Source organism: Capra hircus, chromosome 9 (genome assembly GCF_001704415.2).
Source record: "Capra hircus breed San Clemente chromosome 9, ASM170441v1, whole genome shotgun sequence".
Taxonomy (NCBI): domain Eukaryota; kingdom Metazoa; phylum Chordata; class Mammalia; order Artiodactyla; family Bovidae; genus Capra; species Capra hircus.
In genome coordinates, this window is record NC_030816.1 from 37,603,897 (window position 1) to 37,618,958 (window position 15,062).

Here is a 15,062-nt window from a genome sequence, read left to right on the forward strand (position 1 = left end):
ATACATATTTTCATCATATGTTTTGCAGAGCCTTTAGTCTTATAAGGCTTCCCAGGTGGTGCAGTTGTAAGGTATCCACCTGCTAATGCAGGAGATGCAGGAGACACGGGTTTGATCCCTGGGTCACAAAGATCCCCGGAGGAGGAAATGGCAGCCCCCTCCACTATTCTTGCCTAGAAAATTCCATAGACAGAGGAGTCTGGCAGGTTACAGTTCATGGGTTGCAAAGAGCTGGACACAACTAAGCAACTGAGTGTACACACACAAGTCTTGTACTGTCAAGGATTAGACAGTAATTTATTGAATTTAAAATTTTTCTTGTGAAATTTACTGCTCTTTCAGCCATGATAGCTTATAAGACTTTTCTAAATAAGATTGTCTAATTCACAATATATGAAGATTTAGCTGGTATGGTAGGAACCTCAGTGTGTGTGTCTGTGAGAGAGAGAGAGTGTGTGTGTAGGTTTGTGTCAGCGGAAAATAGAATTTTTAAGGAACCCTTAGAAGTAGGGAAATAACAAGGTACACATAGCTTTCTGAGGTTTTATCCCAGTGGAGAAAGAGTGCTTGGGCTGAGTGTGGTTGGCTGGGACTAGTTGCAAAAGGGGCTGCAAGGCAGGCCTCACTTTTCTAGGATTCTAGTGGGAGAGAACCTATTTTTAAAAGTTTTTCTCCAGTTGGTTATACTTTAATGTCTTCTCTCTCTCTCTCTCTTTTTTTTTTGTATTTGATCAAATGATTTTAAAGTTTCTCCAGAAGAAACTTTAGTAATTAAATACTGTGGTCAGAATTGTCAGTGAATTTGAGTACAATTTAAAGTCTGTTATGATATAGGACGAATCTCAAACCAGTTGGGAAGAAGGCTAGGTTATTCTTTAAAGGACTTAAGAAAGGTGTTTGAAATAAAAATTTAGAGCTTCCTTCTAGACCAAATATGTTGATATCAGTACTGTTTTCAGACAGATTTTTTTAATTGTATAAAACATTATTGAAAGACTGGAAGAAAACTTCAGGAAAATTACTAACCTGATCCTTGTGTGAACAATTTTCTAAATATAAAACCATTGAAAGAAATCTCAAGAGATGGAAAGCTTTGATGATATATCTGCAACATATCAGGTGGGCCACAGATGAACTAGAAGAGATTTTTCTCTGTATCTGCATCCCTACCCATGGAAATTAGATGAAGTTCTTGATTTCCTATAGCCAACATTACAGAAACTCTGTGGAAATGGCCATGGAAAGCGGAAGCAGATGTATTGTGTCTCATTACAGTACATCAGAATGCTAAATGGAAGGTGTATATCTGCAAGGACTTGGTGTGAATTTGCTAGGGTCACGCCAGATTTGAGAATGATATACCACGGTTATTTTATATTTGGTACTTACATCCCTTTTAGGAACAACCTACAGAAGGAGTTCATGCCCTTACAGGGAAATTTTTCTAGACGTCTAGGTACGTCAGGCCTGTATATTGTCACCCTGCTCGTTTAACTTCTATGCAGAGTACATCATGAGAAATGCTAGGCTGGAAGAAGCACAGCTGGAATCAAGATTGCTGGGAGAAATATCAATAACCTCAGATATGCAGATGACACCACCCTTATGGTAGAAAGTGAAGAGGAACTCAAAAGCCTCTTGATGAAAGTGAAAGTGGAGAGTGAAAAAGTTGGCTTAAAGCTCAACATTCAGAAAACGAAGATCATGGTATCTGGTCCCATCACTTCATGGCAAATAGATGGGGAAACAGTGGAAACGGTGTCAGACTTTATTTTTTTAGGCTCCAAAATCATTGCAGATGGTGACTGCAGCCATGAAATTAAAAGATGCTTACTCCTTGGAAGAAAAGTTATGACCAAGCTAGATAGCATATTGAAAAGCAGAGACATTACTTTGCTGACTAAGGGCCGTCTAGTCAAGGCTATGGTTTTTCCAGTGGTCAAGTATGGATGTGAGAGTTGGACTGTGAAGAAAGCTGAGCGCCGAAGAACTGATGCTTTTGAACTGTGGTGTTGGAGAATACTCTTGAGAGTCCCTTGGACTGCAAGGAGATCCAACCAGTCCATTCTGAAGGAGATCAGCCCTGGGATTTCTTTGGAAGGAATGATGCTAAAGCTGAAACTCCAGTCAGTACTTTGGCCACCTCATGTGAAGAGTTGACTCATAGGAAAAGACTGATGCTGGGAGGGGTTGGGGGTAGGAGAGAAGGGGACAGCAGAGGATGAGATGGCTGGATGGCATCACTGCTTTGATGGACGTGAGTCTGGGTAAACTGGGAGTTGGTGATGATTAGGGAGGCCTGGTGTGCTGCAATTCATGGGGTCACAAAGAGTTAGACACAACTGAGCGACTGAACTGAACTGAGGTCCCTTCTTGATCTCAGGCTAGATGTAATGTCTGCAAAGCCACATTCTCATTCCCTGAAACTGTGAAATAGAGGGATCAGAATCTCTAAGCAGTGTCTCTGCTTCTGGCTTTCTTGTGTCTCTGAAAACCTATTTCCCCATACTAATTTTAGAGTTCTATTAGAAACATCCATAGAACCTGAGAGAGCTCAACAAGATGGAGCTCTTTGTCATAAATATAGCAAGTGATTAATATTGAAAATAAATAAAAGAGCCCTTAAAGACTGGATGGACATGAGTTTGAGTGAACTCTGGGAGTTGGTGATGGACAGGGAGGCCTGGCGTGCTGCGATTCATGGGGTCACAAAGGATCGGACACGACTGAGCGACTGAACTGAACTGAACTGAAAGATCAATAAGAAAAAGATCAAGACTCTAATAGTAAAATGGTAAAGAACATGAATTGACAGTTCATAGAAGTAAAAAATTCCAAGAAAAAGTGAAAGGAAGTTCCATTCTTTCTAGCAAAACAAATGCAAGATACAGTGACAGTGAGATTCCTCTTTTAGCCTGCCCAAAATTGTAAAGATTATAACAGTGTTGACAGAAGTCTATTCTCTTAAGGGGTAATTTTTCAATAGCAAAGTACTGTTTGGGGAGGACACATAAGCCTGACATGATCTCAGACATTGCAGGTATCATCTGCTTTATAGATGTTACCTGATAAGAAAAAAAGGAGGTAAACAAATTGAATTAACAGATTAAGTTTTCCTGATATGACTTCATAATTTCATTTCTGATATCAGGTTAAGACTCCTAAAGATAACTTGAAAATGCAGATCACTGGCAATATTTTGGTCAAAAAATAAGTTGTTTTTTTTTCATTAAAGAAAGATAAGAAATAGGCAACAATCTATAGTAAGTGTTATGTGATTAGTATGCAAATAAAAAGACTAGTCATTGAAGTAAGTCATGAAAGCTTTTCATGAAAGGTTGCGTCTGTATTAATTTTGTCTACCCAAACGGGATTCAAGTATCTTCTTATTCTAAAAAGAGTCCATTTTTATTTTTGAGTTTCCTATCCAATATATTTGATGGTCTGTCAGTAAATTTTTATTATTACTTAATGCAAATATACATTTTTCAAGGCCTGCCTTTGGATACTAAAAATAGAGAAGGAAGTAGAGTTTCTTAATCAACGTGAAGATTCATTTTGATTTATATAATATGTAATGTTTACTTTTATTGATAAAATGATTTGGGTGTTCAGGCTTTTTTCTTTTTAATGAATGAATATCACTGAATTTTAGAACTGAACATGACCTAATCTAACGCATTTATACCCATTTTCTGCCTTGATCTTGATAAGGTTGTCTAGAGTCAAGTTAACTGTTAACCAGTCATTGAGTCAGGCCTGTAATACCAGACTCCTGACCCTTCAATTGAGTACATCTTTAGGTAGCATATGTGTCAGTAGCTTAGCTTCAGTCACATTGAGTTTATTTTTCAGTGTTGAAATGCACAGTGAAAGTAATTATTTTCATATTGTCTGTGGTAAAAATACCCATGTAAATGAACTATCTTTGCAATAAGTTTATGAAACCTAATTGAGAACTTAGTCATATATCAGTTTTGGATTGTTGATGTTTTAATAGCTATGAAGAAACTAACTTTTTGGATTTCCCTTTTGGTTTTAATTAAAATTAACAAACCCAATGATCTATAAATTAAGTTTGTTACAATTTTTTTTTTTTTGAGGCTGGTTTGAGTCTTCGCAAAGTAAACAGACATGTAGATTTTCCACTTATGCTTGACTTAGCACCATTCTGTTCTGCTACTTGTAAGGTATAGTATATTATTAATATATTTAATTGTCTTGCAAATAATATGCTTTAGAATATCCTATGTATTGTTTATTAGACCATGTCTTTCTCCCTATCTCCTACCCTCTGTCTCTCTTGTCCCCTTCCTCCCTTTCTTCTTCCATCCAACATTTAACATACTGAATATGACTTTTGTCCTTTGGGAGACAGAATAAGTTGAAAAGATGCATAAAGCATAAGTGAGGCATGATGTTACTGATCAAAGCTGCTTGTAAATGCTGCTAGAGTCAGATAGTTGCTGAGAGAAATAAGCAGACTTTGTGCCCTCTCCTGTTCCTTGTGAATGATGTGCTTAATTGGTAGTAGTTTTAGCATTTGAAGAGTTTTCTTCTCTTTTGTAAACCAGTGTACTAGTGCATTGTCTTTCATGCCATTTCATGTACGTAACTGAGACTAGTGTACTTGCCAACTGAGTACAAATTTAAAATTACTAATACTTTAATAATCAGACATAGAAAACAAGCTGGTTTATAATTGCTTGTGCTTATATGTGAGAACTAACTGTAAGTGAAATTGATGACTTTACTTTCCATGTGGAAACCACACAGTTCTGGGGTAACTCACGTATTGCCCTGTTCGCCATTTCTAGTTAACAGTCTGGGTTTAGTGGTACATAAACTTATTGAACTTAATAATTTCAATACATTGATCAGTCAAGACAAAAATATCTTAAATTCAGTTTTTCAGTGAATCCAGTTCGTCTACTGTGGAATACCAGCACTTTTTTGCCAGATGTTTATATTCAGTCTCCATAGAATTTGATATATTCATAGAACTTGATAATGTGGCAAACAAAATGTCTAGCAAGCTGTGTATTAAACTTACAAAAACATAGTTTTTAAAAGTACCTATTATGGAGAATTTCCAACAAACACCAAAGAGAACAGTACAAATGAACCTCTCGCCCCCAGATCCTACCTGTATGGCCAGTCCCACCCCATCCACATACTCATCTACCTCTTCCTTTTACATTAATTTTTTTCTTACATTATTCTGAAGCAAGTATCAGGTATCCTTTCATTCATAAATCTTTTCCTCTATGTTTCTCTAAAAGATAAGAATTACCCCCTCCCCTCCCTTTTAAACATAACCACAATACACTTTCACGCCAAAAGAATTAGCATTACTTTTTATATCTTCTGGGCTTCCCTAGTGGCTCAGATGGTAGAGTCTGCCTGCAGTGTGGGAGGCCTGGGTTCAATCCCTGGGTCGGGAAGATCCCCTGGAAAACGAAATGGCAATCCACTCCAGTATCCTTGCCTGGAAAATCCCATGGACAGAGGAGCCTGGCAGGCTACAGTCCATGGGGTCACAAAGAATCAGACATGACTGAGGGACTTCACTTCCGCTTTCTATCTTCTAGCATACGTATTTCCAATTGTCTAATAAATTCTTTAAATGAATTAATATCCAAGTAAGGACTACATGTCATGATTGAAAAATCTCTCTCTTAATACATAGTTTCCCTCTCCCATCTCTGCTTCGTACAATTTATTTGTTGAAGAAACTGGATCATCTTTCTGGTAGTTTCATAAAGTTTAGATTTTGATGATTATTCCTTTATCCTCTTGATTTCCTACAAATAGGTAGTTGGATCAAGAGAAGCTTGAATAGATCCTCACCCCACCCCTCAACTTCTACCCCAACCCCTGATAAGGCTGTTTCATAGGGAGTTTATGTTCTTTCATCAGGTGGCACATGCCAGTTCTGTGATGTTAGCAACCAGTGTTGCCCAATGAGTTCATTAACAGTTACAGAATGGTGGCATCCTGTTACTCTTTCTTCATTTATTTACTGGAATACTTCTATATAAAGAGAAATTCCTTTCATCTCTTTAATTATTTTACATTATAGTTCTTTTAGAAAAGGCAGGATAAATGCTCAATTCTTTCCCCATTCTCCTTTTAAGCCAGTTTCAGAATAATGAATTTACTATCATTCTCAAACTGTGATCAGTAAATTTATCATTATGAATTCATGAATTTTAACACTCTAAATATGTTTGAATTTACTGCACTCTTCTTTTAATTCATAGTCTAATACATCTAGTGGGTCCATTGTTGGCCACTGAGAGCCTCTTCAGGTTGGCTCCTCGGTTCTTTTGACATGACCCCTGTGGTTGCTCACAGAATGATTATGCCACCAACTGGATGTTCATTTGCTTATTTTAAAATTTTCATTTTTAGGTATTATTACTTAAATTTTTTTTTGTTGTTTAATAATTACTTAAAGTATTTATGTAGTTCTAAAGTCAAATGTATAAATCAGGGTAAATTCAAAAAGTGTAAGTTTTTTCTCCATGTCCGTTCTACCTGTTTCTTTCCTTTCTTTAGAGATAACCATTTTTTCAAATTATTCTTTATTCATGTATAATTTTAAAAAATATAAACAAATAAGTACATATCTATTATATATATATAATATCTCACCTCTTTAATAATTATAGCTTACGAGATGTATCCTTTCTTTCTACCCTATTAACATTGTATCCTGGAGAGTATTTCATAGCAGTGTTTAGAGATAATCTGCACTCCATTTTTAAAACAGCATAATACTCTGTTCTATGGATGCATTATAGTTTACTCAAGCCGTCCCCAGTTTATGCACTTTTGAGTCTACAAGTTTTTGGTATTACAAATAATCCTGCAATCACTTGTCTGGTGCATGTGTTTTTACATATTGCTCATGATACGTATGAGATAGAGTCCTAGAAAAGGGACTGATAAATCCAAGAGTAATGCACGTGTAGCTTAGCTAAATAGCATGAAATTTTTCTGAATAGAGCTACCCTTTTGCATTCTCACATGTGAGCACTCTTTTTCCCAACAGCCCAGGCAACAGAAAAGGTCAAGTTTTTGCATTTTGCTAGTCTAGTACAGGTGGGCAAGTACCCCAGTATAGTGTTAATTGCTGTTATTTTAAGTAGGATGTACATTTAATGTAATTTTCCTTATAATAAGATTTCACTAAATATTACTAATTAATTTGAGTTTTTTTTTCTTTGTCTTAAAGAATGTAAGTGTGGGAGGTAAAGTTCTCTATGGTCTCTATGGCGTAGTGGAACATAGCGGCTCAATGAGAGGAGGTCACTACACCGCTTACGTGAAAGTGAGAACACCCTCCAGGAAATTACTGGAACACATCACTGGAAAGAAAAATGTACCTGGTATGCCACCCTAAGTTTGTTTTATTCTTAAAAACAAATTAGTTTATTCTTTTTCTGGAAGAAGTAGGTTTTTTAATGGATACTTCATGTGCATTCACTTTGTTAAGTGAGAAATACCTTAAAGAGTACCTAGATAATCTTAAATATCGTAAAACTGTACCCTTCACATCATGTGAAATGGCATCCAGTTTTTCAAGGTGTTAAGTCATTGTGTTTTGCAGTGGAATAGCATTTTATTTAATAGTATCAGTAGTTTTTGAAGATATACTAGGTCCTTAGAATAGAGCTAGAGTTAAAAATTTGCTTCAGTCATCTATGTATTTCTTTCTTTCTCTTTTAGGGTAAATGCACTTTTCCTTAAATAAGGCTATCTAGTATTTCACTAGATACTTAAATGCTCTTAATATTAATGCTTTAAAAGAGTTCATTTTGGAAGATGTTTAACCCCAAACAGCCTAATGCAATAAAGTCTAACATTAGATACATATAGTTAATGATAACTTTTGTGTAAAATCAGAACATACTTATTGTAAAATTATACTTCTTTTTGTTTTGTTAGGTTTGAAAGAAGCTGATAGTGAATCAGCAAGCCAGTGGGTCCATGTTAGTGACACTTATGTGCAGGTGGTTCCAGAATCAAGAGCACTTAGTGCACAAGCATACCTTCTTTTTTATGAAAGAATATTATAATTATTTGTTAATTAGTATTGATAATGATTATTTAGGTCACTTTTATTTAAATGCTGCAGTGTTAACCACAATATGCAATGTGCCTTTGTAGTCTTTTCTGTAGGAATAGCATGTTCCTCAAATGTTCCTGAACATTGTTACTATTTTGGTGAATCCTTTTAAAGTAAATTTACTAAATGCATTCAGGGACTTCCCCAGTGGTTCAGTGGTTAAGACTCAGCTTCCACTGCAGGATTGGGTCCCTGGGTAAAGGAACTTAAGCTTCTGCATACCTTGTGGGATGCAGCCAAAAACAAAACAAAAACAAAACTAAATGCTTTCAAACTTATATCCTTAAAATAAACATAAACACATGTTTTTAAAAACTTATTTGTCCTGGAAAAGAATAACAGAGTTCACAATAGTTAACTCCTTTATAATGTGACTTATTGCAGGCATTCAGAAATGATGCTGGCTAAGTCAAATCATTCCTTAGACAGTGTTTCCCAAATGTGACTCACATACCAGTTTTCTGTTTTCGTGTATGTGTGTGTGTGTGTGTGTGTGTGTATCTCCTATGCCATTGTTTATTATTCTTAACCTTATTTTTTAGCCTTTTTAAAACCATAGTGTTATTTTGATCATATTCCACATTTTATGTGCTAGTTATATTTTTTCTAATAAGTATTAAATGTATAACTATTAAAGAAAAATTGTTCACTCATGTAGCACTCCACTTAAAATCATCTCAGGGCTATCCAATGGTATATCACCCAGCTGTTTGGGAAACATTGCTATAACATGTGCTGTGCTGTGCTTAGTTACTCAGTCTAGTCCATCTCTTTGTGAACCCCATGAACTGTAGCCCGCCAGGCCCCTCGGTCCATAGGTATTCTCCAGGCAAGAATACTAGAGTGGGTTGTCATGCCCTTCTTCAGAGATCTTCCCAACCCAGGGGTCGAACCCAGGTCTCTTGCATTGCAGGTGGATTTCTTTACTGTCTGAGCCACCAGGGAAGCCCAAGAATACCAGAGTGGGTAGCCTAACCCTTCTCCAGGGGATCTCCCTGACCCAGGAATTGAACCAGGGTCTCCTGCATTGCAAGGGATTCTTTACCAGCTGAGCTATCAGGGAAAGAAGCCCTTTTTGTAACATATACTTACACAATTGGCATAGTGACTTTATCATTTTTTATATGACTCAATCATATAAAAAAGCACCACTGTTACTTCAGTAATATGGATTTACAAATAACATTGATTAGCTTATTGCTTTGAGGTTTTGAAAACTAGAAAAATACTAAAATATTTTATCAACATACTATATTCAGCCTATTCATGATGGAGTTGAGAATAATTTACAGGTGATTAACCAAGATCAAAATGTATTTATAGATAATTGTTACATGTAGAATTGGTAAATAGAAGTTGTTAATTCATATGGAACCATAGGATACTTTTGAAATGTAAATTACCAAATCACATTTGTAAATGATAGGGAATTATATTCTTATACTTAACAGGAAAATATGCATTTTCTAGTTCTGTAGAGCAGTAAATATTAATTATGATTTTGGGGTTTTGAGATCACTTTTTGTCTTTAGTAAGCATCATTAGTAAGTTCAACTAGGTTTTATTTTTATTTTAATGGACCATTAAGTTGGCATTTCTGATTTTCTTTCAAAATAATTAATATCAAAATGATGATATTTCCCCACACTCCTAGAAAACAAATTATTAAGCTGTCAAAACTTGCCATGAAAATGTTACTATTCCTTAGGCTTAAATGTTTAAAAAATGACTACTTTGGTGTTAGATTATTAAATCAAAACACATAACTGCATGGTTCAAGCATCCTCATCATTAGTGCTCACAAATGATAGTACAGGCAGGTGCTGATTAAGTGCCTGGTGCTAGTTCATTCTCCTGTTGTTAAAGAAGTGGCTATAGATAACATGTGGAAATATTTAACCAAGATTCTGACCCTTCTTAATATTTGTGTATATAATATTATCAAGGTTATTAGTGCTGCCTTTTGCTATATGGATGAATGGAATTGTGATTAGTGTTAAAGACAGTAATAATATATGAAATTCAGAGCTTTAAAAAGTCATTGCATAAACTCTATTTTTAAGCTGTCAAAATTTCAGTAGTAGTGATTTCCTTGATTTTTAACAGTGAAATGATGGAAAAATATATCTTTATATAAGTTAACCTATAAACTCAGGTTGTATCCTGTAAAGGTGAACAGTGTTTAAAGGTTTTCTCTTTAACTTTAATCCATTAACATTGAAGAGTTCAGTACCAGAGCAGTGAAATCTTTTGGAAAACTATTAGTTAAATCTCTTTATTCAAGTCATCCATCTTGGTAATACCAAGATGTAAATTGTCACTCGCCCAAATGTAAATGTTAAGTTGCCTCATTTTTCTTCTAGAAAAAATACCATTAAGAGGCATGCAGATTTCTTTGGATGTCACCTGCTTCTTATTTCGTTGATAGGTAGATGGATAGATGAAAAAGAGAAGGAAAGAAACAGGGAAAGGAAAGAATAGAAGAAAGAAGGGGAAGAAATGAGCATTCTTTTCTGTTTCCTCTTGGCTTACCCATTACACAGTTAAGTAGAGATGGTGAATAATTCCTGAGGACAAGCATCAAGGAAAGTGCCTAGTTCCTTTTTTCATTGATAGGATGCTAGGACATGAACTAGGGCTATATTTGTTAATTAGGAGATCTATTAAACTTTATTCTGAATACCAGTTAAGAGTGACTTTTCATTAAGTGATACATTGTAGCTTCAGAATATTAACTGAGTACTCAAGTACTACAGTAGTTTTTATGCTTAACTTCATGTTTATTCATTAAGTATATATTTTATTTAACATCATCCAGGAGTCAGGCACTGGACTGGCACTATTTTAACATCTTTTAAAATGAGGCCTGTGTAAATTTTAGACATTATCTAGAGGTAAAGAGATACTTTTATTTTCATTTCCATAGTGTTAAATGAGTTAATTCTGATATTTGTTTTTGTTTTTTTTAAATGGCCTGAAGTTTATGAATGCTTTGCTTTTCCAGGTCTGCTAGTAATGGAATAAATTTAATTTTGAGATCTAAGAATTGACTAAAAATAGCTTTTGTAATAGAGAAAGTATGTTAAGTTACACATGGATCTACATTTAAATTTTTGCTTTTATTTTGAATATTTCCAAAGCACATTTGCAGGGGTATTAAATTGTGAAGCTGATTTAGTAACAGTAGCTTCCAGATGACCTCAGGAAATAGTAGAAATCAGTGAGAATGTTTACAGATCCTCAAAACAACTACCACAGTGTTTGGCCAGATGAATTTAAGAAGTAAGATGAGAGTTTAGCTTTATTTAGAAACTGGCTTACAGTGTATATATAACCTCGGTTTTCCGTCGTTATTCTATATTTAAAATGATAAAGTTTTGACTATATATAAATTATGTGAATATTTTTGACATAACCAAAGTATATTTATATTTAAGATTTTGTCATGTAATGTTTTTAAAACTGATGTAAAGGCCACCGTTTTGAATGGCCATGGAGAGTGGCATCAGTTCTAAGAGTAGGTGATACCTGTTTTCTTACTGTAAATGTGCCAACAAAGCTATTTTACTATGATATATTTAAGAGCTCTTAGTTCGCATGTGTGAGTTTAGTCAATGATTTTATATGGCATCTGAATAAAATTTCCTGAGGATTAAGCTGTGAAATGTATCAACTTCATCTTATTTTTGAGTTATAAAATAATGTCTTGCCTACTTTATTAAATTCATCCTCAAAATTTGTCTGCATGTTACCTGAAGAAATAAAGCTAAGCCAGATGTGTACAGTAAATGTGATTCTTTATTATCTATTGCAGTAAGAAAGACTTTTTAGATATTTAAATGTTCAGTTCATGTAGAAATGCATCAATTCAAATCTATTTAAAAGATAACTATATTTTTAATTTTGAGTAATAATGATTATCATTCCTACTATTTTATCTTTTTCTGCAGTTTTTTTTGAAAATAGCTATGTAACTTATGGAATATTATTTTGATGTTATTATATAAACATGCAAAATAAATATTAAATTCATATTTACTTTATGTTTCAAGACTGGTTCTGGAGTCTTTTCAGTGCACATTATTGACAGAATATTTTGTGTATCAACACTGTATCAGCTTACTTAGCTATATTTAAAATATCGTTCATATTTCAGAAGTTTATTATTTCAAACTAAAATATCTCATGGGCCTCTTTCATTTTGACTGCAGTATGTAACAAGGCTAAGTCTTCATGCTTTCAAGTGTTTCTCAAACTGTTTGAGTTATTTAGGCAGAATAATTCATTAGGAAATATTTTGTCTACCTTTTTTCATTTAACTGTTTTTAGGACACGAAGCTCTTTGAGGTTATATTGAATGTTACAGACCATCCTTCATAAGTATTGAATATCTGCCGTGTGGTAGGCATTGGGGATACAGTACTGACCACAGGAGATAGAAGTCTCTCCAAAAAGTGAGGAAACAGACATTCTAAGGAGTGAAAATTAAGGAAAAGATATTTCAAATGTTAAATGATACAGAGAAAAATCAAGCAGCATTACCCACAGAGCCATATGGGAATTAAGTTCCATGGGATGAAGGATGTTCTAGGGATAAAAGATGGATGATATTAGCCCTGATAGTCCCAAAGAGAAGCTATGAGTGTTGGAGGAAGTGGAAGGTTTTAATTCTGGGGCCGTTTCTGAACTTCTGCTGATGGCAATAGAGAGGCTAGGAAGGGAAATTTTGACATTTATATTTTATTAGAAAAATATATGCCTCAGATTTTTGAATGTAATTTCTGAGGTTCATGGACCCCGTGAAGCCCTTTTAAAACCATTTTTTATATGAGATGTTTAATTAATTAAACATTGGCTGTGCCACACGGCTTGTGGGATTTTAGTCCCCAGGGATTGAACCCACATCCTCAGCAGTGAAAGTGTGGAGTCCTCAGCAGTGAAAGTGTGGAGTCCTCACCATGGCACCACCAGGGAATTCCCTGAAGCCATTTTCATACATTTTTAAAGTTGTACTCAAGCAGAAATATCTAAAACGTCTGCATCCCCATATGTATTAGAATAGGCTGGGTTATGCTGTAGTAACAGTGACTTACACAATAAAAGTTTATTTCTAACAATAAATCCAGGTGCACTGAGGGGAAAAAAAAATAGTTTATTTCCTCCTCATCCAAAGTCCACTAAGAGTCTGGACAATCTGCAGAAGCAACTGTTTGCCAACTGGTGACTGTCATCCTCACTCACTGCGTTCTGGCTCTGTCTTTTGAACACCAGGCCTCTTCACTGTGTCAGGGGAAGAGAACACCAAAGCTCTTGCACCAGCAATTAAGTTCTTCACTTTAGATGTGTTTCGCACACCCGGGTGCCCAGAAAGAAGTAGTCACATAGCCCTGTCTGATTGCAAGGAAGAATGGGAAGAAAAGAGTTAAGTCTCCAGGGCTCTGAAGAAAAGGAGAATGGGATTGTGAGTGCACTAAAAGTTTCTCAGAATCTGCCCTCTGGTTACCAGATACTCAGCTCTTCTTTCTGCATGTGGAGCACAGTGACTGTCTTTTCAAGAGATAAGCCCCAGAGTACCATCTACCTTTCCAAAACCAGGCTCTTTGGAAGTGCTATGTCAGGTCTGAATGCTGCTCCCACTGGTCAGGCTGGAGGCCCAGGAAACGAGTATGTTCTGTTTTCTACACACTTACTGTACAGTGGTGAAACCAGTGGAACTATTACCACAATAAACATCCTCGTTCAGAAAGGGGAAGAAGAATGGAGACATTGTCATTACCCTGGCTATGGGAAATGTTCATTATCAGCCCTTTCCTCTATTCTCTTAACAATTCACTTCTCCATTGTTCTCTGTGACTCAGACGTCACTGTTTGGCTACATTTGAATGGCTGTTGAGGAGTATGACATCCTTGGAAGTTGCACAGCTTTTTTTTCAGGCTTTTCCTAGATAATTGGGAGCTGAAGTTTTAAAGTTTGGAATAGTCACAAGTTCTGTTAGCTAAGGCTTTTGGTTTCTTTTTTCACTATGACTCTTAAAAGCTTAGTAAACCTCTTTGTTCCTGGTCAGATTTATATGCCAATACCATTTTTTTTTTTTTTTTGAGACAAATAGTTCTTGGGTTGGGTGTATTTCTTTGATTTCCTACCTCCATACATCTCTCCTGACGTTATGGCAGGTACCTTCTGTCTATAAGCTTTGATGGGAGAGCCATCCTCTTAACCACATTTTCATCCTTAGGTATTTTTTTTCCCAAGTGAGAAAAAAAGATTACCCTAATTAACCCATTGAAAATTTCCAAAATAACTATGATGTTTACACCCTTATGTATGATCTTTGCTGCAAGGCTGAGTTTTAATGATCCTTTGTCATTTAACAGGCTTTCTAAGGTTTATCTCCTACTGCTTGGAGTTGAAAATCACAAACATGAGGCTCGAATTCTAGTTGCCTCTGTTCCCTGATTTCAGCTTTACAAAGTAAGCACTGCTCTCTGAGCTCCGCTCGTTTTTAATAATAGCTTGCCAAATGCATCCAGTAGTACCCAACACACACTTATTTTTCAACTTCTTAACCCTGCTCAAATTTCAGTAAATATATTTTCTGCCTCCCAGGTTATTGTGTGTGATAGTTACATTAAATGTTTTACCATTGCATTAAAATCCCATGTTTCTAGTCTCCAATATTAATTTCCTATGTATATCAAATAACCGGTAAGCTGATGCCCCATATTTTCAATATGCCTGATGTCTTCTTCACATCATAAAGCGACAGAGAAATCCTCGATGAAAGTGTTGAGGGAAATGTAAAACTCATTTCCTGGTCTGGCAAACTGTTTGCAGAGGGTGCCTCATTAAACTGGCAGAAGGCACAAACGTGAGGTATTTAATAATTCTCTCATTGGACAAATGGAAAACTTTCTATATGCTAAGCAG

The 15,062-nt window shown here is 35.5% G+C and overlaps 1 protein-coding gene across 2 annotated transcripts in view; it reads left to right on the forward strand.

Moving 5' to 3' along the window:
• Positions 1–8,957, forward strand: part of USP45 (ubiquitin specific peptidase 45) — a 55,056-nt gene extending 46,099 nt beyond the window's left edge. For both annotated transcript variants that reach the window (XM_018053131.1, XM_018053132.1), the window contains exons 16-18: positions 4,104–4,190; positions 7,241–7,394; positions 7,954–8,957. In XM_018053131.1, the coding sequence (XP_017908620.1) occupies positions 4,104–4,190; positions 7,241–7,394; positions 7,954–8,084 (372 nt within the window). In that variant the 3' untranslated portion in view covers positions 8,085–8,957. The remainder of the gene's footprint in view (positions 1–4,103; positions 4,191–7,240; positions 7,395–7,953) is intronic.